General features: G+C 38.8%; 1 protein-coding gene across 3 annotated transcripts in view; it reads right to left on the bottom strand.

Annotated features, from left to right (window-relative positions):
• Window positions 1–18885, bottom strand: part of dpy (fibrillin-like protein dumpy) — a 532146-nt gene that overhangs the window by 63074 nt on the left and 450187 nt on the right. Inside the window, exons 42-68 of one of the 3 annotated variants that reach the window (XM_072531421.1) lie at window positions 18424–18750; window positions 18046–18357; window positions 17354–17674; window positions 16597–17238; window positions 14925–16505; window positions 13831–14784; window positions 13443–13751; window positions 12319–12630; window positions 9004–9333; window positions 8606–8914; window positions 7901–8542; window positions 7420–7725; window positions 6563–7204; window positions 6191–6505; window positions 5501–6133; window positions 5135–5440; window positions 4437–5075; window positions 4068–4382; window positions 3679–4011; window positions 3316–3618; window positions 2956–3261; window positions 2576–2896; window positions 2188–2514; window positions 1809–2126; window positions 1112–1750; window positions 749–1054; window positions 46–687 (exon numbers count right to left, since the gene is read on the bottom strand). In XM_072531421.1, coding sequence (XP_072387522.1) covers window positions 46–687; window positions 749–1054; window positions 1112–1750; window positions 1809–2126; window positions 2188–2514; window positions 2576–2896; window positions 2956–3261; window positions 3316–3618; window positions 3679–4011; window positions 4068–4382; window positions 4437–5075; window positions 5135–5440; window positions 5501–6133; window positions 6191–6505; window positions 6563–7204; window positions 7420–7725; window positions 7901–8542; window positions 8606–8914; window positions 9004–9333; window positions 12319–12630; window positions 13443–13751; window positions 13831–14784; window positions 14925–16505; window positions 16597–17238; window positions 17354–17674; window positions 18046–18357; window positions 18424–18750 — 12690 coding nt within the window. The remainder of the gene's footprint in view (window positions 1–45; window positions 688–748; window positions 1055–1111; window positions 1751–1808; window positions 2127–2187; window positions 2515–2575; window positions 2897–2955; window positions 3262–3315; window positions 3619–3678; window positions 4012–4067; window positions 4383–4436; window positions 5076–5134; window positions 5441–5500; window positions 6134–6190; window positions 6506–6562; window positions 7205–7419; window positions 7726–7900; window positions 8543–8605; window positions 8915–9003; window positions 9334–12318; window positions 12631–13442; window positions 13752–13830; window positions 14785–14924; window positions 16506–16596; window positions 17239–17353; window positions 17675–18045; window positions 18358–18423; window positions 18751–18885) is intronic. The other 2 variants (XM_072531422.1, XM_072531423.1) reach the window with 2 other exon arrangements.

Consider the following 18885-nt stretch of genomic DNA (forward strand, 5'->3'; position numbering starts at 1 on the left):
ATATTTAATAAAAATGTATTCTTAAAAAGAAATTAAGCAACTTACGTTTATTAGGAATCAAAGAACAGAATCTGAACGGATCGCCAGTGTATCCGATATTACATGTACAAGATGGAACATGGCTTATGACTTGGCAAAGAGCGTTCGGTCCACAAGTTCCCGGGCAGGGATCTTTGCATTTGTTGTTTGAACATGCTTTGTTAGATGGGCAATCTGAGTTAATAGTACACTCAGGTCTACAGCCTTCGTAAGGGTTGCCTAAATAATCTCTAAGACATGCACAAGATCCTGCTCCATTCTGTTCTCTACATTCTGCATTAGCACCACATGGTGAAGGATTGCAAGGTGATAAAACCTCGTTGAGAACTGGTATTGGTAAATTGCAATAACTGAAAGGATCTCCTTGATAACCAGGTAAACAAACACAGTTGGGTGTGTGACTGACTACTCTACATTCTGAGTTCTGGCCACATATTCCTGGACAAGGGTCTTTACATTTTTGGTTGATACAAGCCAAATGATTTGCACATTCAGAATTGCTGATGCACTCTGGTTTGCAATTTGGAGGAGATCCCAGAAAACCTTCTAAGCAGGTGCAAGCTGGAGCATCACCTATTTCCTTGCATTGTGAATGAGGTCCGCATGGTGATGGAGAGCACGGATGACTTGGAGGCGCCACTACTTCTTCTAAAAATATTTAATATATAATAAAAATAATGTTTCTTCAACAACGTTTAGTGTATCTTACGTATCAACAGGCATCGTGTAAATGGATCACCGCTGTACTTGGGTGGACAACTGCAAATGGGATTATGTTTTACGACTTGACAAAGCGCTCCTATTCCACAGCTACCAAGACATGGATTGGCACATTTTTGGTTTTGACACGCTTCATTTAGAGCACATTCTGAACTAGTTACACATTCAGGTCTACAAGATGGAGGGGAACCGATAAATCCTGGGACACAAGAACAAACTGCTTGTCCGTTAATTTCTCTACATTGACTGTTTGGACCACATGGACTTGGAGAACATGGATTAGCAGGTGGTAGACCTAATTGGAAAAGTTTGTTTAAAAAAAATATCGACTTACAACTGATACTGAACTTACGTTCTATTTCCCTGCATAATATGAAAGCACTTCCTGTAAAACCATCTCTACAGCTACATACAGGAATATGATTTAAAACAGCACATTCAGCGTTCTGACCACAAGTACCTACACATGGATCTATACATTTGTTTCTAACACAAGCCTTATTTCTTGGACAGTCGTTGTTTAATACGCATTCGGGCCTGCAACCAGCGTAAGGATCACCTTGGTATTCAGGTAAACAAGAACATATTCCGTCATTGCATTGTGTATTTGCTCCGCAAGGGCTAGGATTACATGGATCTGTTATCACTGGTGTCACTTGCTTTGGTTTTAGTTGGCAGTAGGTAAACGGATCGCCAGTGAATCCCTCGGGACATGAACATATGGGATTATGATTTGTGACACTACATACAGCACCAGCTCCGCAAGATCCAGGGCAAGGATCAGTACATTTTTGTCTAATGCAAGCTAAATTACTGGCACATTCAGAATTAATCGTACATTCAGGCCTACAGTTTGGTGGAGTGCCTATATAGTTTGGTAAACATGAGCAGGATGGCGAGTTTCCGTTGTCCCTACAAATGCTATTTTGCCCACATGGTGATGGTACGCATGGATTTGTAATTACCGGTATTACTGGTTCAGGGACAGGAGCTAAAATAAAGTGTGATATTTTACTATACGGCTATTTCTTGTGATTTGTCGTACTTACGAGGTGTAGGATAGCATCTAGAAAATGGATCTCCAGTGTAACCTCCTTTGCATATGCATATAGGACTATGGTTTATGACTTTACAATCTGTATTTAACCCACAATTGCCTGCGCATGGATCTGCGCATTTTTGATTGATGCAAGCTTTATTTTGTGGACATTCAGCACTTGCTGTACATTCAGGCCTACAACCGGGTGGACTTCCTATATAATTGGGCAGACAAGAACAGACGGCTTGACTGTTTATATTTTTGCATTGACTGTTTGGACCACAAGGGCTAGGGCTACAAGGATTTTGAGGACGTTCTTCTACTACCGCTAAAAACGATTATACAGTATTATCAAATGACAGAAGAAACACAAAATAAGCTCAACTTACGTTCTGGTGGTAATATTCGACAGAATCTAAATGGATCACCAGTATAGCCAATTCGGCATGTACAAGATGGTAAATGATTAACTACTTGACAGTCGCTGTTTTGGCCACAAGTACCAGGACAGGGATCTATGCACTTATTTCTGACACATGTTTTATCATAAGGACAATCTGAATTTAGAGTACACTCTGGTCTACATCCTTCGTAGGGATTGCCTATGTATTCTGGTAAGCAAGAACACGATCCAGCACCATTTTGTTGTCTACAAACCGCATTGGCTCCGCATGGAGAAGGAGAACATGGAGAAAGTATTTCCGTAGGTATGACTTCTAAAAGTAATTATATGGTATTAACAATAATTGATTATTTTAAAATATTGTAATGTCTTACGTGGCTGAGGTAAACATTGGCTGAAAGGATCTCCTGTAAATCCAGCAGGACATAGACAATTTGGAGTATGACTTATAGCTCTACATTCGGCATTTGAACCACAAACACCAACACAAGGATCTTTACATTTCTGGTTTATACATGCTAAATGATTCGTACACTCTGAGTTACTAATACATTCTGGTTTACAATTTGGAGGAGAGCCCGTAAAGTCTGGCAAGCAAGTACAGGATGGAGAATCTCCCACTGGTCTACATTCAGAATTCGCGCCACAAGGAGACGGCTGGCACGGATTTGTAGGAACAACAACTGTTTCTTCAACTAAAATAGACATTCGTATGTTAATGGGATATAATTAAGCAAGTTGATTACCTGCTTACTTATTAACGAGCACCTGGTGAAAGGATCTCCACTAAACCTTTGCTTACAACTGCAGATTGGGTTATGGTTTACGACTTGACATTGAGTGTTTATTCCACAAGTTCCTGGACATGGATCTATACATTTCTGATTAACACAAGCTTCGTTTAGAGAACATTCTGTGCTTGCTACACACTCTGGTCTGCAAGTTGGTGGGGATCCGATAAAACCTGGCACGCAAGAACAGACAGCTTGACTGTTTATTTCCCGACATTGGCTGTTTGGACCACAAGGTGTAGGATTGCAAGGATTCTTTGGCAATTCAACTAAAAAATATTTTGATGAAGATACCACTGGTTAACGCAAATTATATAAAATACCTGGTATGGGATTACATTGTATAAAGGCGCTTCCAGTGTATCCCGCAATACAAGAACAAGTTGGGATATGGTTAATAACAGTACATTCAGCATTTTGTCCGCAGGTTCCAGGACATGGGTCTTTACATTTATTTCTTATACAAGTCTTATCTCTTGGACAGTCTGTGTGTAACACACATTCGGGTCTGCAACCTCTGTAAGGATCACCGTGATATTCTGGCAAACAAGTGCATACACCGTTGAGACATTCGGCATTGGAACCACAGGGTGAGTTACTGCAAGGATCGATTACTGGTTCGGGAGCTAAAAAAACGGAATTGGTATAAAATAAAAGTTTATTTACGGAATCATATTGGTACGTACTTGTAGGTGGTAGAATTCTGCAATAACTGAACGGATCACCAGTATACCCTTCTGGACAATTACAAATTGGAGTATGACTAAACACACTACATCTAGCATCTTGTCCGCAAGATCCAGGACAAGGGTCTTTACATTTTTGGTTTATGCAAGCAAAATTGCTGGTACAATCTGAGTTTACGCTACACTCTGGTCTACAGTTGGGTGGACTACCCATAAAGTTTGGTAAACATGAACAAGCTGGAGAAGATCCTATTTGTTTACATTCTGAATTGGGTCCGCATGGTGAAGGAACACATGGATTAATTATCTCAGGCTCTACGACGGTAACTGGTGCTAAAATATGAGATTTTAAATTGGGTTTTAAATGAAAATTAATTAATGAGTCTTACGTGGTAACGAATAACATCTTGTAAATGGATCTCCTGTGAATTCGGGCAGACAACTACAAATTGGAGCATGGTGAATGACCAAACATTTGGCGTTGAGACCGCAAGTTCCAGGACAGGGATCTACACATTTCTGATTCTGACATGCTTTGTCAGATGTACATTCTGAGCTCACTGTACATTCTGGTCTACAACCTGGTGGGCTTCCTATATAATTAGGTAAGCAAGAACATACTGCTTGACCATTGACTTCACGACATTGACTGTTTGGACCACAAGGGGAAGGTTGACACGGTTGCTTTGGAGTTTCTACTTCAACTAAAAGTCATAGACAATTAGCTATGATCAGAAAGATATTTTAAAAAAACTTACTTATTTGTATTACGTGACAGAATTGGTATGGATCTCCTGTAAACTCGGAGGGACAGTTGCATGATGGTAGATGATTAATAACTTGACATTCAGCATTAGGTGCACATGTTCCTGGACAAGGATCCTTACATTTGCTATTAACACATGCTCTATTGGAAGGACAGTCTGAGTTGATGGAACACTCAGGTCTACATCCTTTGTATGGATCTCCGAAATAATCTGCTAAACATATACAAGATCCAGCTCCATTTCGTTCTTTGCAGACAGCATTAGAACCACATGGAGAAGGTTCACAAGGATTAAGAATTTCCACAGCTTGTTGAACGTTGCAAAGGGTGAAAGGATCTCCGTAATACCCAGGACTACAAATACAGTTGGGTGTGTGACTGACAACTCTACATTCGGCATTTTGACCACATACTCCTACGCAGGGATCTTTGCATTTTCTGTTTATACAGGCTAGGTGATTAGAACATTCAGAGCTGCTAACACATTCAGGTCTACAGTTTGGTGGAGTTCCTATGAATTCTGGTAGACAAGAGCAAGAAGGTGAATTTCCAGATACCCTACATTCAGCATTGGCACCACAAGGTGAAGGCTGACAAGGATTTATTTGTTCAATAACATCTGGTTCAATGACTGTAGAAGAAAAAGTAAATTTAAGTTTTATAATACTGTAATAATTGGTTATTAATTACCTATAATTGTACATCTAGTAAAGGGATCACCTGAGTATTCATTTGGACAACTACAAATTGGGTTGTGGTTTCTTACTTGGCAAAGAGCATTGATACCACAAGTACCAGGACAGGGATCTAGACATTTCTGATTAACACAAGCCTGTGTTAGAAGACATTCTGAGCTAGTAACGCATTCTGGTCTGCAAGATGGAGGTGTACCTAAAAATCCGGGAACACAGGAACAAACCGATTGGCCATTAATCTCCCTACATTGACTATTTGGACCACACGGTGTTGGATTGCAGGGATTCTTTGAAACTTCGACTAAAACGAATAAATTAACTTATTTTACCTGTCAAAGGGAACATGAAAATATGTTATTACCTCTGATAATTTGACATATCGTAAAGGCATTGCCTTCATATCCTTCAGAACATGAGCATGTTGGAATATGATTTACGACTGAGCAAATAGCGTTGCTTCCACAAGTTCCTATACATGGGTCTACACATTTATTTCTGACGCAGGCTCTGTCTCTAGGACAATCTTGGCTTAAGGTACATTCAGGTCTACAACCGGTATAAGGATCTCCATGGTATTCAGAAATACAAGTGCATATACCATCATTACATTCAGCATTTGGACCACAAGGAGTTGGATTGCAGGTATCAGTCTCAATCACTGCTACACTAGTTGGTTTTATTTGACAATAAGTGAATGGATCTCCTGTGTAGCCTTCAGGACATGTACATATTGGAGTATGATTAATAACACTGCAGAGAGCTCCAGCACCACATGATCCTGAGCACGGATCTCTACACTTTTCTTTAATACAAGCAAGGTTACTGGCACACTCTGAGTTTATTAAGCATTCTGGTCTACAGTTTGGTGGGGTACCAATATATCCACTTAAACACGAGCATGACGGGAGATTATTTATTTCTCTACAATTGCTGTATAGACCACAAGGTGAAGGAACACAGGGATTTATTATTTCAGGAATAATTTCTATGATAGCTAAAAAATCGAAATCAATTAATGGTCTGTTTTAATAAGCTGAATAGTAAGACTTACGTTCAACAATAAAACATCTTGTAAATGGATCTCCAGTATATCCTGACTTACAACTACATAATGGACTATGATTATTAACTCTACAATTTGAATTTAAACCACATGTACCAGGGCAAGGATCAACGCATTTTTTATGCAAGCAAGCCTTATCTTGAGGACACTCTGAACTAATTGTACATTCCGGTCTACAGTTTGGAGGACTACCGGAATATTCTGGCAAGCAAGAACATACTGCTTGTTTGTTTACTTCACGACATTGGCTATTTGGTCCACAAGGAGATGGTTGGCACGGGTTGGATGGTACAACTATAGTAGCTAAAATAAGATATTTATATAGCATTTTGTTAAAATATAGAATAGTAGATTTCTTACGTTCTGGAATTAAACTGCAGTATCTGAAAGGATCTCCTGTATATCCTTGGTTACAAGTACAAGTTGGAAGGTGATTTATAACATTACAAAAGGCATTCGAGGCGCAAGTACCTGGACAAGGGTCCATACATTTGTTTTTAAGACAAGCCCTATTTGAAGCACAATCAGAATTTAAAAGACATTCTGGTCTGCAACCTTCGTAAGGATTGCCAGTAAAATCAGGCAAGCAGACACATGCTCCAGCTCCATTTCTCTCTCTGCATTCAGCGTTGAGTCCACAAGGTGTCGGATTGCATGGATTTATAACCTCTGTAATTTGCAACCTTATCTCAGAACATTGATTAAATGGATCTCCTTCAAAACCAGCCAAACAGACGCAGTTGGGAATATGGCTGACTACACGACACTCAGCATTGATGCCACAGATACCTTCACAGGGATTCTTACATTTTTGATTGATACAGGCTAAATTCGTTGGACATTCGCTACTGCTGACACATTCAGGTCTGCAGTTAGGTGGAGTACCTCTAAATTCTGGTTTACAAGAACAAGATGGTGAATCGTTTATTTCCCGACATTCTGAATTAGGTCCGCAAGGGGACGGTTTACATGGGTTGGTTGGAATAACAACAGGTTCTATTGCTAAAAAAAATTGGAAAAAAGTTGGAAATATAAGTATTACAGTGGTTATACATTTTTAAAAAGATAGGCAGAGCAATAAATCAGCCTCAATTATAAATTTCTGTCCACTTTTATAAGTCTCCTTTATTGTACTGAGCAATATCTAACCAAAGAGTCCCCTTAACTGACTGATCTATTATTCTTCCTATTCTTTATACATATTAGAGCATCCTTACGTTTTGGGAAACACCTTGTAAACGGATCACCAATAAAATCACCTGCGCAAGTACATATCGGGTTATGGTTGATAACTTGACATTTGGCACCTATACCACACGTTCCTGGACATGGGTCAACACATTTCTGATTAATACAAGCCTTTAACAGACTACATTCCGAGCTTGAAACACATTCTGGTCTACAAATGGGTGGTGATCCTGAATATCCAGGTAAACAAGAGCATACAGCTTGCTGATTTATTTCTCTACATTGACTATTAGGACCACAGGGCGTGGGGTTGCACGGATTTAAGTTTTGTGGAACTAAAAATTGTAATTGATTAATATTTTCCTGTCAATCGAAACTTTCTGGCTAATAATCTCAATTAAATCTTTTACATTGTACCGTGTGCGCTTTAGGTATGCAGTAGCTTTGTACCGTTTTAACAACGTAAATGATTCAACAGAGGTTTAGCAGAATTTTGGCAATAATACATACTTTCAACCGCACGACAAGCTACGAACGCATTTCCAGTAAATCCTGGTGGGCAACTACACATTGGAATGTGATTAATTACTTGGCAAGTTCCAGTGCTAGCACAAGTTCCAGGACAAGGGTCTACACATTTTCTCCTAATACATGATCTTTCTCTGGGACAGTCAGTATTCACAACACATTCGGGTCTACAACCTCTATAAGGATCGCCTTGATAATCCTGGATGCAAGTGCATCTTCCGTTTCCTTCACATAGCGCATTAGCTCCACAAGGAGATGGATTACAAGGATCATTGACTGTAACTGCAGGTACTTGGGGGGGTTTGGGGAAACAATTGTTGAATGGATCTCCAGTCATATCAGATGGGCAGGAACATGTTGCGTGGTGATTGAAAACATTGCAAACTGCGTTAAGACCACAAGAACCTGGGCAAGGATCGATGCATTTTCGTCTTATACAAGCCAAATTGCTGGAACATTCTGATTGAATGCTACATTCTGGTCTACAGTTTGGAGGAGCACCTATAAATTCTGGTAGGCAGGAACACGAGGGTAGGTTATTGATTTCTCTACATTGGGAGTTTGGACCACAAGGTGATGGATTGCATGGATGTATCACAGTTGTAATTTCAGTAATTACCGGAGCTAAAATTACAAAAATGTGTATATTAGTCTTTTTATTACTAGTTATTGTCGAAACAAACTTACGAGGAGGAGGATAGCATCTTGTGAAGGGGTCTCCTATATAACTAGTCTGGCAACTACATATTGGACTGTGGTTAATAACTTGGCATTTAGTGTTCAATCCGCAAGTTCCAGGACATGGGTCAGTACATTTTTGATTTATGCAAGCTTGATTTGCTGGACATTCTGAGCTCACCAAACATTCTGGTCGACATCCCGGTGGAGAACCAATATAATTTGGTAAACAAGAGCATACCGATTGATCGTTCACTTCTTTACACTGACTATTGGGTCCACAGGGGGATGGTTGGCAGGGTTGTGTTACTTCAGTTGCTAAATATCAAGGATTAGTTAAATTTTAGGGTAATGAACAATGTAGATAATTTGTATTGATACATAAAAAATAATAAATCATATCTTACGTTGTCTTGTGAGCAGAATGCAGTTGTTAAATGGATCTCCGGTGTATTCCTCCAAACATCTACAACTCGGGCTATGGTTAATGACTTGACATAGGGCATTTTGACCGCAAGTACCAGGGCAGGGGTCTATACATTTATTTCTGACGCAAGCTTTATTGGAGGGGCATTCCGAACTTTGGACGCATTCGGGTCTACAGGCTTCATACGGATTTCCAAGGTAATCGGGAGGACAAAGGCATGAACCAACTCCATTTCGTTCCCTACAGATAGCGTTGGTACCACACGGAGATGGTACGCAGGGATTTATTGTTTCAGGACGGGATATAATGGCTATAACGAAACAGGGAATTAGAATGTATAATCAAAAGTGTTAGGTCAAACCGTGGTAAGCAAAAAAGCTGCAATTGCCATCTTGTTGTTGTTTAAATTTGATTAAGTGATTATTTTGTGCTCCAAAGCTAGTGATTACCATGTAAATTTATCATTGCATTTATTAACCGCAAAAATTCGACCATTTGTAAGCATTTTTTGACTTTCGCTTTTTATTAGGGTAAGGATAAGCATTTATTCACCAGTTTAAGGGACCATAGTTTGTAAGTTCAGGGAAATCATTTATTTCAGGGTAAGCATTGTTTTGTGGCCGCACATTAGCTGTTGTTTTGTGGGGGAAGTAAGCATTTTATCACCAATTTTTCAAGGGGGTTTAATTAGCTGTTGTTGGGGCAGGGGTAGGTAAGCATATTTGTGGTTATAAATATTATGGGCTTGTTTGGTAAAAAAGTTTTCGTTTAGGGTATAACTTTGGGGGTTAACCGTATAATGACTATAATTCTTTTACGAAACAAGCTTTTTGGTTTTTATTAGCTGAGTCTTTCAGGCGGGGTAGGGGTACACCGGGCAAGCTATTAATTTAGACTTTATTGAGTGGGGTAAGGGGTAGTCGGCTTATACGCTCGTGAACCAATTTTATTAAGCGCAGTGTTATAGTTTGTTTGGGGGTGGGTGGGGGTTGTTCTGGCATTAGCATGTGGATTGCAAAAGGTATCAGGCTGCCTTGAAGCTCCTTGTTATCGGTGGGGGATTTTCCTTACCTTTTTAATCCCCTTCGTGCAGATAAAGCATTAGTATATACAGCCATGCAAGCTTAACTATATTGTATTTAAGTTTTTCGTGTTTTAAATAGTGTAAGAGCATTTATTAATAAAGGTAGTAACCTACATAAGTAGAGACAAGATACAAACTAAGAAATGTTTTTTACTAAGTTCTCGGGAAGAATCGCATTGAGAATTTAAAACTAGACGTTTCTGTACAGAACAAGATACTGATACGTCACGAGTGAGGGGAGTAGGCACATTGAGATCCCAAACTCGAACGGAACAATATCCCTCTTGATAATGGCTACAAAATAGGTGCCGAAACGTCGAGTTTGAAATTCTTAATGCGGTTCTTCCCGAAAACATAGTAATTTTCATGTAATGAAAACATGTAATCTTCAGATAATAAGTGTATCTATTTGATCCCAATTCGGTTTTGCATATTAAAATCAATCTTGACTTTACAAAAAATATTTCTTCAAACACTTCACTGTTTTATTAAAAATTTATCAATTTTATAGAGGTTATGTATTTGGATCTTAAACGTATCATTCTAAGTGTATATTTAAAATACGAAAAACTTTTCTAAAATCTAACTCAGCATGCAAACATAAAAAAAATAAAAAAATACCAATATATATTGCAAATTTTTTGATCTTTAGTCTTATAATACTCCGCTGGATACCAAGATCCGGCAGAGAAGGACAATCACAAGACAGCAAGGCCTTTTTGGTCGCCAACAGACGAAATCCTTGCCAATCTAGTGCAAACAAAATGCTTAAGATCTGCACATGGAATGTTAAAACATTACACGAGGCCGGTAAGACTCATAATGCAATCAAGGAGATGGATAGACTATTAATAGACACCATGGGAATGAGCGAAATGAGATGGACGAACTCTTTGCAATATGAAATTAACAATCTATACAATTTTTCAAGCGCCTGGTCTACTAAATCCGTTTTGAATAACGGTATTCAAATTGCTATGTATATACTGTTTTACACCCTGTTCTGTGCGTTGGTTTTTAAGTAGCCTGATGTCGTATTTTGGGTTGACACTACGTGGAATCTTCTTTAGCCTGACCCTCATTTTGCAAATTAGTGGGTTATGGTCTGACTTGATATCGGCTCCTGGGTATGTCTTGACTGATGTAATGCTGTTACATGGAATCTTTTATTAATCATAATGTAATCTATTTGATTTCGTACTATGTGGCCTGAAGTATCTTGAGGTGATTTCCACGTGTATAATGTTCTGTACGGAGTTAAAAGTAAGTGTTAGTAATTACAAACGCTTCTTCTGATACAAATTCACCCAATAGGTCTCCTCGCTCATTTCTTTCTCCAAGCCCAAACTGTCCTATGAATTCTCCCGATTGTCTTAGATAATCCCCCGGGCGTTTCTTAGGTTTTATAAATTTAATACAATCATTCAGTTTCAATTTTAAGGTTAAAAAGTCATTCTGAAAGTGTTTCCTTATATTAAATTTTCCTTTGTCTGTCTTGTTTCGTAGAAGTACCTCCAGATCCTAGATATCTTATTTTCTCCTCAACTTAAATTAGGAGTTTTCTCTGTGGCTCTATTCAAACAAGATAAGAAAGAAGATGGAAATACAAAAGCAATTAAAGCAACAGAATTTGGATCTAAATTCTTAAATAGTAATAAATACGAGGTTAGGGAATAAGAAATAAGCACTAAATTGGTTGGTTCAACATCTTCAAAGATTATGAGTCATATTATTTTTAAGTCAAACTCAATGTTCATAGTAATATTGAATAATTAAAATATATTGGTATTTTTTAATGAATTTGCAGTCTGTGTAAGAAACAGTAGGAGCGATGCTGATTTTTCTTCTTCTTCTTTTATTCCGATGTCGGTACCTAAATTTTATCTGTCTTATTTGGTGTTCTATGTTTTTTAATCTGTATATATTTATTAATGTTAATTAAGAGTATATTCATGTTAAATATAGTGATAAATTATTTTAATGTTTTGTAAATCAATTGAATCTGCGCTTAATTAAACTAAAAGAACAATTTTTTGTTATAACACCCTTTTTGTTTTATTACTTTTTTTTTCATTAAGATCATTTAACATTTCAAATAACTCCATGCTGTACTAGCGATCTGCTGAAATCTTCTCTCTTCTTTCACTACTGTTTCTCTCTTTCAGACATGCAAAATTCTAAGCGAAAATAACAAAATTTAAAAAATCCTACCTGGTGCTGGAACGCAGCCCTGGAACGGATCCCCGGTGAAACCATTGACACACGTACAAGTTGGATTGTGATTGATTACACTACACAACGAGTTAGACCCGCAACTGCCCGGGCACGGATCGCGACACTTCTGATTGATACAAGCGAGCGGTCGCACACATTCGGGATTGATCGTACATTCCGGTCGGCAGTTCGGTGCAGTGCCGACGTAATTTTCGAGACACGAACACGCCGGACTTTCCCCGCGGACTTGACAGACCGAGTTCGGACCGCAAGGGCTCGGGTCGCACGGATTCACTGGTTTTGGTGGCACTGCAAAAAAATAAGGTAATTTGTTTACTACTTTGGTTAAAAAATATTTAATGAAGCATAAAATTAGACGAATACTAAATATATTTTAAACTTTGGATGGTTTATACGCTTTAACATTACAAAATGTCATTTTGAAACGAAGGAAATTTCTTTCATTTGGAAGTTAAGAGTCAGAAATGATCATTCGGGCAAAGATGATGGTTATAGTAGTCTACAGGAACTCAAAAGTACTCAGTAAGGCTTTAAGTCAGGTGTTTTATTATTTGTTTAAGATAACAAGTCTTATTTAGAAAGGAATAAATGATACAACGGTTCATTCTTTAAAATGAAAGCATCTATTAGAATTATAAAAAAGAGGTTATGAGACACGGTGAAAAAAAAGAGGGAAAGAAGCAGAAAAGTGTTACGGAAATAGAATCAACAGGTAAAAAATGCAGTAATTGCAAAAGAAATAAGCTTATCAGAAGTACTTTGCTAAATAAGACAGAGATAGGAGCAGTGGAAGAACGAAGCAAAAGGGATTTCTGGGCAACCACATCTACAATCATAAGAAAAAATACATAATGATAAAACAACCGAATAGAATAGGAAAAGTCTCACTTGGAACAAAATTAACGCACTGCTGTGTCTCACACTAGAAGTTTTATAGAATAGTAAGAATGAAGGTGATCAAAATGTTAATAGAAAAGCAACATAAGCAGGCCAAATAAACACGGAACTACTAAGATAAAGCAGTTTCTTGTTATACACAAGATGACATAATTTGGATGTAATTTCCTATATTAATATAAAAAGCTATTAAAAAAACTTACCTTTTGGTTCCGGATAGCATCTTACGAACGGATCTCCAGTATTGCCTTGGATACAGCTGCAGATGGGGTTGTGGTTCATAACTTGGCACTTGGCGTTGATTCCGCAAGTTCCAGGACAAGGGTCTACACATTTCTGGTTCAAGCATGCTTGGTTTAATGGACACTCAGCGCTAATAACACATTCTGGTCGGCAAGATGGTGGACTTCCGATGAGACCTTGTTGGCATGAGCATACAGCTACACCATTGTTAACTCTGCACACACTATTTGGACCGCATGGGGAAGGTTGGCAAGGGTTGATTGGTACTTCTAAAAGAATAAGTAAATATAGTATCAAAAACCACTAAATATTAATGTAGTAAGACGAATTAATAAGGTATATTTTTACCTATTTTCTTAGGTCTGCAATGTACAAACGGATCTCCTTCTTGACCTGGTGGACAGCTACAAGTTGGTATATGATTGACGATGTCACAAACAGCATTCTGTCCACAAGTTCCTGGACAAGGATCGATACACTTCAAGTTACTGCAAGCTTGTTTAGGACTACAATCTGAATTCATGGTACATTCTGGTCTGCATCCTAAATATGGATCTCCTCTGTACAGAGGTACACAGGTACAAATACCATTATTACAGTCAGCATTTTGTCCGCAAGGAGATGGATTGCATGGATCAGCAGGTTTTGGTTTTGGCGTCAATATGATCTTAGTACATTCGGAAAATGAGTCTCCTGTATAGTCTGGTAAGCAGCTACATATGGGGATGTGATTCTGGACTCTACATTCAGCGTTAAATCCACACGAACCTATGCATGGGTCTCTACATTTTTCAGTAATACAAGCCAAGTTGGAAGCACAATCCGTATTTACTAAACATTCAGGTCTACAATTTGGAGGTGATCCGAAGTAGTTTGGTTGGCAGCTACAAGAAGCTTGCTCGTTAATGACTCTACATTCAGCATTTGGTCCACATGGTGATTGTATGCAGGGATTTTCAACTGGTTTTGGTTTAGGAGGCGTAGGAGGGATTTCGTAACATCTCGTAAATGGATCTCCTGTAAAACCAGATTTACAACTACAGATAGGGGCATGATTGATAACTTGGCAATTGGCACTAATACCGCAAGAGGCGGTACAAGGATTGGCACATTTGAATTTATGGCACGCTCTATCTTGTGGACATTCTGAGCTAACAACACACTCGGGCTTGCAGTTGGGTGGAGAGCCAATAAAATCAGGAAGACAGGAACACACAGCTTGGTTATTTACTTCCCTGCATTGGCTGTTAAAACCGCAAGGACTTGGTGAACAAGGTTCACTTTCTACTGGTTCTGTTGGAGCTGAAACAAGATTTATTTGAATAGTTTTCGACAGAATTAATATTGTTATCACTCATAACTTTGCATAATAAATGCATTTATTTAAAATATTATTATGCTCTTAAAATTATGGCAAACCATTAATATTTTAAAATACTTACTTGGAGCAGGAAGACAGTTCACAAACGGATCTCCAACAAAGTTTTCTATGCAAGTACATGCCGGAACATGGTTGATTGTAGAACATTCAGCATTTTGTCCGCATACTCCAGGGCAAGGGTCTACGCATTTATTCCTGATACAAGCTCTATTGGTTGCACAGTCTGAACTTAATACACATTCAGGTTTGCATCCTTCATAGGGATTTCCATAATAATCTTGGATACACACACAAGAGCCAGCTCCATTTCGTTGTCTACATTCTGCATTTGGTCCGCAAGGAGAAGGTTCACAAGGATTCGGTTTTTCTTCAGGTTTAATTACGCATTGAATGAATGGATTGCCCGTAAAACCTGTAACACAGGTACATGAGACTGTATGGGCAATAACTACGCATTCGGCGTTTACTCCACAGCTTCCTGGGCAAGGATCTTTACACTTGTTGTTAATACAAGCTTGAGTGCTAGGACAGTCTGGATTAATAACACATTCTGGACGACAGTTAGGAGGTGTTCCTATGTATCCTTGAGCGCAGCTGCATGATGGACTATCTCCTGTAGTTCTACAAATAGAATTAGGTCCGCATGGAGAAGGTCTGCACGGGTCGATTGGTGTAGGAGGTGTCGGCTCAATAATGATTTGTCTACAGCTCTGGAATGGATCGCCAGTATATCCTTCTCTACAACTACAAATTGGACTGTAGTTTCTTACTTCACAAGCTGCGTTTAGTCCGCAAGATCCAGGGCAGGGATCGATACACTTTTGATTAACACAAGCTCTATTCGAAGGACATTCGGAGCTTACAATACATTCTGGTCTGCATGATGGTGGAGTTCCTTGATATCCTTGCAGGCATGAACAAACCGCATGGTCGTTAATATTTTTGCATTGACTGTTTTGTCCACATGGCGAAGGACTGCATGGATCTGTCCTTGGTTTGATTTCATCTATTGTTCTACACAAAGTAAATGGATCTCCTGTGAGAGTATCAGGGCAAGAGCAAGCTGGTATGTGATTAATAACATCACATCTTGCATTTTGACCACACGTTCCAGGACAAGGATCTCTGCATTTATTCTTGATACATGCTTTATCTCTTGGACATTCTGAACTAAGAACACATTCCGGTCTGCAACTCTCATATGGGTTTCCAATGTACTCAGAAAGGCATGTACATATTCCATTGTTACATTCAGCATTAGGACCGCATGGTGACGGATTGCATGGGTTTAGAGGTTTCGGTTTTTCTGTCTCCCTTGGTATGGGATTACATTGCGTAAACGGATCTCCCGTATGTAATACAATACAAGTACAAATTGGTAAATGATTGATAACGTGGCACTCGGCATTGACTCCACAAGAACCAGGGCAAGGATCTCTACATTTTTGATTAATACAAGCATGCTGACTCTCACATTCAGTGCTTATTACGCACTCTGGTCTGCACTCTGGTGGGGATCCTAAATAGTCTGGCAAACATGAACATATTGGAGTATTTTCTGATATTCTGCATTGCGAATTAGGACCACAAGGAGATGGATAACAAGATGCTGGACGTTCTGTTACTGGCTCGTCCGTGACAGCTGAAAATATTAAGCAAGTAGTTTAGTATGATTAAAGTGAGTGTAAATTTTAGTTGTGAAGAACTGTTACTAGAGATTTTTTTAAACTTACGTTGTGAAATGCATCTCAAGAATGGATCTCCCGTATATCCTGGTGGGCAAGCGCAAATAGGATTGTGATTTCTCGTTGTACATTGTGCTCCTAATCCACATGTATTCGGACAAGGGTCACTACATCTTTGGTTGATGCAAGCCTTATCGAGTTGGCATTCGGAGCTAACCACACATTCTGGTCTACATTCCGGCGGAGATCCTATGTAATTAGGTAAACATGAGCAAACTGCTTGTTTGTTAAGTTCCCTACATTGACTGTTCGGTCCACAAGGTGTAGGTTGGCAAGGATTTTCGTTAACTGGAGGGATCTTTCTAATTTCTTTACATTGAAAGAATGCATCTCCTGTATAACCTGGTAGGCAAGTACATGTTGGTATGTGGTTGTTGACTCTACATTCTGCTAAAGTTCCGCAAGTTCCAGGACAGGGATCCACGCATTTAAATGCAATACAAGCCAAGTGAGATTTACAGTCATCGTTAACTTCACATTCTCGGTGACAACCTCGTGTGTTATCGTACGGATCTCCGTGGAAACCTGGTAGACATAAGCAAGCTCCAGCTCCATTTTTCTCACGGCATTCCGCATTTGGTCCACATGGAGAAGGAGTGCATGGCGTTGGAGGTGGTGTACGTTCGGTAGCTGTAAAAATAATAAATGTTTAAGTTTATGGTAGTCTTACAAAGTACCTGTAGAAGCTGAAAGTGTAGCAATGTTTAAATGACTGATGCCATGAATAAATGAAAAAATGTCTTACTCAAAGGCGTAATAGTACAAGAAGATAAAGCATCTCCTTGATATCCAGGCAGGCAAGAGCAAACAGGAACATGCGAGACAACAGTACACAGAGCATTAATACCACAGAATCCCTGACAAGGGTTTATACATTTTTCATTTCTACACGCCAAATTATTAGCACATTCCAAGTCGTTTATACATTCTGGACGACAGTTGGGAGGTCGACCGATAAAGTTGGGCAAACAAGAGCATGCAGGCTGAGTACCAACTACCCTACATTGAGAGTTCGCGCCGCAGGGAGATGGTACGCATGGGTTTTCTATGTCTTTAGGCGTAGTTACTAGAAAAGAAGATAGTTTAGAGATACAGGAAAAATGTACAGTTTTATAGATAGCACCCATTTGATCTCGGAGAAGAATATATATTGTACAGTACAATCACTTTCACTAACAAAATGCTTTTATATACTATAGATTTTCAAATTTAAAAAAATTATGTCAAACGGTTACATTATAATAGGACTACTAGATCTTAAAATAAAAGCGGAGAGTTTTTGGAAGTAATTGTGTATTATGCAATATATTTTCCTATAAAAGAATTGAGAGAAAGTAGTCATGCAATACATCTACAATTTACATTTTACATACTATAACCTAAAAAAGAGAAGTCCGATATCAAAATGGGAGCATTTTAAATGTGAATTACCCCTACTTTGTATTCTGGAGCAGGATGTAAATGGATCGCCAGTATAACCAGAGGAACACACACATATGGGGTTGTGAGTTACTACTCTACATTGAGCATTGATTCCGCAAGTGCCAGGGCATGGATCTACACATTTTTGATTAACGCAGGCTTTATCTTGGGCGCATTCAGAGCTGCCTATACATTCTGGTCTACACATTGGAGGAGAGCCGATATAACCAGTAATACAAGAACAAACAGCATGGCCATTTATTTCTCTACATTGACTATTTGGGCCACAAGGTGAGGGCTGGCATGGTTGAGTCGGTTCAGGAGTAACTAGAAATTGGTAGAAGTTAGATAGAGCCTTCCAATTGTTATTTTTTAAATAGGTATGATTCTCACCAGGCGGAATAAGGTTGCATCGACTAGCTGGATCGCCTGTATAGCCTGTGATACAAATACAAGAAGGAACGTGATTTATAACTCTACATTCAGAGTTTATTCCGCATCTTCCAGGACAGGGATCAATACATTTATTATTAACACAGGCTCTGCTACGATCGCATTCTGAGTTAGTTACGCATTCAGGTCTACAACCTCTGTACGGGTCTCCAAAGTATTCTGGAAGGCAACTACAAGAACCTGCTCCATTTCTTTCTTTACAAACAGCGTTTGCTCCACAAGGTGAAGGGTTGCAAGGGTTTCGAGGACTTTCGGTAACAGTAGGTGCTAAAAATACAGTATAGAGTAAAGAAGTAACTAAAAAAGTAAGAGTATATAACAGTATCTACACAATATAGGTATCTACAGTAGTAAAAGATGTTTAAAAAGAATGTACAAATATCTAAAATAGTAAGAAAATAT

The sequence above is a fragment of the Diabrotica undecimpunctata genome, chromosome 5 (assembly GCF_040954645.1).
Source record: "Diabrotica undecimpunctata isolate CICGRU chromosome 5, icDiaUnde3, whole genome shotgun sequence".
In the NCBI taxonomy this organism is placed as follows: domain Eukaryota; kingdom Metazoa; phylum Arthropoda; class Insecta; order Coleoptera; family Chrysomelidae; genus Diabrotica; species Diabrotica undecimpunctata.